The following is a 5,963-nucleotide window of genomic DNA, read 5'->3' as shown; positions in this document are numbered from 1 at the left end:
GAGAGAGAGAGAGAGAGAGAGAGAGATATCATCAGATCATTCAAGAATATATACATATTTCCCAGAAAGCCAGATATAGCAAAGTCATTCCAACTAGAAAAGATGAACAAGGCAAAGGCAGAAAGGAGAGTTAAGTAGACATGTAATAATCAGACCAGAAAAGGAAAGATAAGCTAGATGGCGTAGTACCCTCGCTCTAGGCACCCTGACCCCATGGGATGAGGGCAGTGATTTATGTGGCTCTTATTCTCCAGTAAATGACTCTGCACTGTTTAGCCCTGGATTTAAGTAGACTTCTCCTCCAATTTTAAATGCACTGAATTAAACAGAGACACTGTCATCAAGGAAGTTCACAGAACGGGAGAGCGAATGTCCTTAAGAAGTAACCTAGAACGACGTAGGAGCCACCAGATTGGTTCTGTCAATGCCATCCTAGGCACACTGTTTCCCAACACCACCCCTTGTTCCTCCTTCTACCTAGAGTCCATCAAAACAGTGCCAGGCTCTGATTTGGTGCCTCTATTTTCAAGCCAGGAATGCTATAAACATAGAAAGTACCTGGCTTTGAGAGAACAGGAGTTTCTCTTGAGGTGTATCCAACAATTCCCACCGATTCACCATCAACAGAAAGGATTTTATACGGCAAATAAAGATTTTCTATTTGAGATGCTAGCGGCCCCTTCGCTTTGATGTTTGCACTCAGAATTGGAAATGTGGCCTCTCTGAGGAGTGGATCAATCAGACCTTCGGCACCATTATCAAATTCATGATTTCCCAGGGCCTAGTAGAAAAAGAGAAGAGAAGAAGAATTAGGTACTCTGGAATTTCCAATAAAAGCACACTTTAAAGAAGATCGCATTAGCCCAGTGGCTCCCACACGGGCAGGGCTGCAGAGGCCGCTCCCAGGGCCTCTGCCCTCCTCCCGCCCGAGGTTTATGCAGTTGTCCTGGAGTTGGGCCAGGACATCCAGGTCCTCAGGCTGGGCTGACCCCTGCTCCCTGGGTCCCACACCACCAACGGTACTGGAGGTAGCATCAACACAAGAGTCTCCAGGAAGCTGGCTAGACGTCCATGGTCCTGCCAACCCAGATCTGGGGCAGGGCCTGCATTCACCAGGTGCTGCCCAGCCTTTTGAATTCTGTTTTCCCTCAGAAACCCACTTTCCAATCCACCCACCCAATGATCCCAGCCTCCACCTGCAAGAGGGAACCACTAAAATCTATGGGACTTTAGCCAAGGCGCCTGGCAGGTTCTGTTGACAGAGACCAGAGGCCTCTCCTCCTCCTCACAGCCCCACGTCTCCTTGGTCCCGATTCCACAAAGTTTCTTGCCAAGGACGCTTGCCCTCTAATTTTTCTGGGAAAGTGAAGACCCCCACAGACAAGCAGGAGAAGGCCTGCTCCGCCTTTTACAGGGTGGCCCTGGTTTCTTTCTTCTGTCTGCCCGGGGCTACCCGCTGCTTCATTCCCAGCAGGTTCCTGTCTGAGAAAGAACAGGTGAAATGACCGTGCCCCTGCTGGGCTTCTGGGCCCACTCTGAGCTCAGGGCTTTGTGAAGAGGTGGGGAAGGTTTTAAAAATATATTTTTATTGATTTCAGAAAGGCAGAGCAAGGGAGAGAGAGATAGAGACATCAATGATGAGGGCGAATCATTGATTGGCTGCCTCCTGCACGCCCCACATTGGGATCAAGTCCACAGCCCAGCATGTGCCCTGACTAGGAATTGAACCATGACCTCCTGGTTCATAGGTTGATGGTCAACCACTGAGCCAAGCCAGCTGGGCAAGCTGGGGTAGTTTTTTAATGCAAACCTTGCCTCCTACCTTCTTTGCTCTCTCCCATTCCCTACTGCTCTGGGAATAGCTATTGGGTAACAAAACAACCATCTTAATACCTGGCAGTTTCCCCTGGAATAATACCAGCAGGACACAACATGCCAGCCACCTTGCCTGAAAAGCCTGCACCCCTTTCTCCATTGGCTCCTGGAATTAGTCTGTCTCCTCTGGGCACCTGCCTATCTGCTCTGGTTGCCAAGGCAGTTTTGCTAACCTAGTATTTAACCCAGTAAGTCTCAAAATTTCTAAGCCCAGCTGGCTTGCCTCCATGGTTGAGCGTCAGCCTATGAACCAAGAGGTCATGGCTTGATTTCTGGTCAGGGCACAAGCTGGGGTTGTGGGCTCGATCCCCAGTGTGGGTGTGCAGGAGGCAGCCAATCAATGATTCTCTCTCATCATTGATGTTTCTATCTCTCTCTCCTTCTCCCTTCCTCTCTGAAGTCAATAGTAAATATCTCTCTATATAAAAAGCCAGCAATCGGAATGTGAGAATGACTGGAATGGCCGGTTGCTATGATGCCCACTGTGGCCGGCCAACAGGCCTGATCAGGGGCAGGGCTGGCCCGCTAACCTCCCGTGGCCCCTCCCCCCAGCCAGTCCCGCCCCTGATTGCCCCCTGGCCCCAATTGGGGGCGGGGCTGGCCAGCTAACCAGCTGTGGCTCCTCCCATTGGCCAGCCCCGCCCCTGATCAGCCCCCATCAGGGCGGGTGGGCTGGACCCCACCTGTGCACGAATTCGTGCACTGGGCCTCTAGTATTTTAAATAAATAAACAAACAAACAAACCAGTGAGTCTCAAAATTTCTAAATACCACAACAGATTTGCTTTACTTTGCAGGTCATCTGGGAACAGGCCTGGAAGTACTGGCTGGTGACCCTTAGTCTACATTAGCACCCCACTCCTAGTATTCTCTTTGTGGGGGTCCTGCCATCTCCCTCCTGCTCCACCCTGTAGCCCCTTGCTGGCCACTCCCTGTGTATCTGTTTACATGACTGTGTATTATGTCCTACAGTTTACACATCTACACAGAGAAAGCAACACAATGGCCTCACTTTCCCACCTACCTGTCTCCCCAATTAAACGCAGAATTTCTAAATTTGCTTTTTCCTCCATTTCTGAGAATCTACTAATTTTTACCTTTTCCTCTTACCTAATTACTTCCCTCTTAAAAGCTGACCTAGTCAAGTTTCTCCCAGTCTTGGGTAACCTCTTACTCATGGTTTCTTCCTATGTTGAAATGTCTCTGTTAGATTTCAGTAACTATCTTGCTTAACTGTAAAGTTTTTTAAAATGAATGTTTCTATAGTTCTTTTTAAAAAGATATATTTTATTGATTTTTTACAGAGAGAAAGGGAGAGGGATAGTTAGAAACATTGATGAGAGAGAAACATCAATCAGCTGCCTCCTGCACACCCACTACTGGGGATGTGCCCGCAACCAAGGTACATGCTCTTGACTGGAATTGAACCTGGGACCCTTCAGTCTGCAGGCCAACTCTCTATCCACTAAGCCAAATCGGTTAGAGCTCTATAGTTCTTAATGAAAGACGATCCAATATGTCAGCCACCTTGCAGTTTACCAACCAGCGTTATATGGCTGGACTGCAGCAAAACTGACGTTATATTTTTCATTTATTCCCTCTCTGCCCAAACTGCCAATATCAATAAAGCCAGAAACCCTGGAGCAGCCAAATCCTTCCCACTCACTCCCCTGACTCCCATTCCACCAGTATCTCTCCCCTTCTTCTAAATGTGGGTTCATTTCCATCCCACTGCTACCTGCTTCAGGCCTTGCCTCCTCTCTGGACTAATGCAACAGCTTCCTAACTGGGTTCTCGGCGGCAACCATTCCCATTTCTAAACCTTCCTGCATGTTGCAGCCAGCACAACCTCTCTAAGATGCAAGTCTGACCTTGTCAATCTTAACCTTCTGGTCCTACAGAGGCTCTCCGCTCCCTCTGTGACCAAATTCAACACCCTGAGCACTGTGGACCACCAGGCTCTGAGATCTGGTCTCATCCTACCGTCCAGCCTCATTTCTGACACCCACCCCCTGACGTACAAGGCAACCAGGCAGGGCTGACTCCTCCACTCATGAGCAGAGACCTGGGCACATTTCTAAACCTCAGCTCCCTCTGGAAGGGCACTGAATGAACAAGACAGAAGTCACGATAAAAGTGAGCCAGCATTTACTAAGCACTTGCCACACACCCGCATTACGCAAAGTGATTTCATACAGAAAACCTGGTTTCCTGCTGTGAGGTTGGTATTACATCCATCCTCACTTTGCAGGTGAGAAAACCTGACATCTGGAGGCACTACATCAGTGGTTCTCAACCTTGGCTGCATGTTAGAATCACCTGGGAATCTTTTTAAAATCCTGATTTCTGGGCCTCATCCTCTGGAAATTCTGTTTCTTTGTTACTAATGTTGTGGCCCCACCCCATAACAAAGAAACAGAATTTCCGGAGGATGAGGCCCAGAAATCAGGATTTTAAAAAGATTCCCAGGTGATTCTAATGTGCAGCCAAGGTTGAGAACCACTGAACTACATGACTGTTCAAGTCACACCATTCGTACGTAGTGGAGCTGGGACCAGAGCCCCTTCTGTTGGACTCCAACCTTCTCAAAACTTGATGCTTGGATGTAAAGGGCGTGTATAAGGCCTAGTATATAGTGGGCACTCAAAACCAAATCCTGCTTGCAGTTTTTCTCGCTCCTCACTTACCTTGTCCCTTTGTCTATGACAAACGATGAGAGAGTGATCTATACATAGATGGGTGGGAGAGAACAGCCTTGTTCAATGATGACTTCGGCTCCTGAAGTCTGATGCTCCTTCTGGAAGACAACTTCCCAAGAACCCTTCGTTGCATTCCCTGTCTGAGTTAGATGTCCTTCCTCTGCCCTGAAGGTCACCTCTGTGCAGCCCTCGCCGACCCTGCACCTGCCCACTGGCCTCCCTAATGCCCAGCACAGTCCCTGGAGCAGAGCAGGGACACACCATCGAATGAATAAATGAATAAGCAGAAGTATCTCCAACACATTCCTTTCTTCCACACACAGCTAATTTTTCCTACAAAAATTTGGGCAGAAAATCCCTTTGCAAATACTCATTTTTTTTTTTAGCAACTCGTATTTTCATCCCCCCCGCCGTGACTCCTGTTCGTCTCTCTTCCTTGGCACATATTAGAATGTCATGATACCTAAGCTCTTCAGAAGGGGGACCATGCCGCTCACCCAGGCACACTGGGCTTCCCCCGCTCTGCTGACATGCAGCAGCAGCTTAAGAAATGTGTTGAAGAACTTGAACAATAAAAGGTAGAATAAACAGAGCAGATCATTGTCCCGTGTTCTTCTACTTCTTATAGAGCATTTGTAGCACAAGCACTGTAGAATTTAAAAGATTCATACTGCAGGAGTACTCTGCCCTTTCTGTGCCCTCTGAAAATTGCCTTATGTGAGTGCCTGCCAATTTTTTGCTGCTCTGCCCACAGCTTCCCTCGTGCCTTTAGCCACTAATCCTGATCGGCTCTAACCCGTTACTTGCCACTCCTTGCTGTAATCCTCACACCAGGCAAGTGATTTTCCTGATGCTAAATCATATTCTTAAATTCTCCTTTTCTCTCTTCTGTTATTTTTCCCTCCAAACATTTCATTTCTATGATTGCGTTCATTTGTCCAATAATCCTATTCATTCACTAATTCTAGCCAATGACAACCTTGTATATTTTTACTATAAAAAGTAAATTTCATTGTCCTACCCCTTCCTCTGCCCATGGCAGATGCCAATGCACTTTCCTGTAAAGGAAGTTGAGCCTAGTCCAGTGATGGCGAACCTTTTGAGCTCGGCGTGTCAGCATTTTGAAAAACCCTAACTTAACTCTGGTGCCGTGTCACATATAGAAATTTTTTGATATTTGCAACCATAGTAAAACAAAGACTTCTATTTTTGATATTTATTTTATATATTTAAATGCCATTTTTAGTTTTTTGAGGAAACTCCATACTGTCTTCCATAGTGGCTGCACCAGTCTGCATTCCCACCAGCAGTGCACAAGTGTTCCTTTTTCTCCACATCCTCTCCAGCACTTGTCGTTTGTTTATTTTTACAGACTGGGGACACTGAGTCA

At 47.3% G+C, this 5,963-nt stretch overlaps 1 protein-coding gene across 1 annotated transcript in view; it reads right to left on the bottom strand.

Annotated features, from left to right (window-relative positions):
* NT5E (5'-nucleotidase ecto) overlaps window positions 1-5,963 on the bottom strand; it is a gene marked incomplete at its 5' end in the record, with an annotated part of 56,361 nt that overhangs the window by 31,540 nt on the left and 18,858 nt on the right. The window contains one exon of the mRNA XM_006773502.2: window positions 559-781. Within this exon, the coding sequence (XP_006773565.1) occupies window positions 559-781 (223 nt within the window). The remainder of the gene's footprint in view (window positions 1-558; window positions 782-5,963) is intronic.

The sequence above is a fragment of the Myotis davidii genome, unplaced genomic scaffold (assembly GCF_000327345.1).
Source record: "Myotis davidii unplaced genomic scaffold, ASM32734v1 scaffold185, whole genome shotgun sequence".
NCBI lineage: Eukaryota > Metazoa > Chordata > Mammalia > Chiroptera > Vespertilionidae > Myotis > Myotis davidii.
This window is presented reverse-complemented; position numbering and strand designations above follow the sequence as displayed.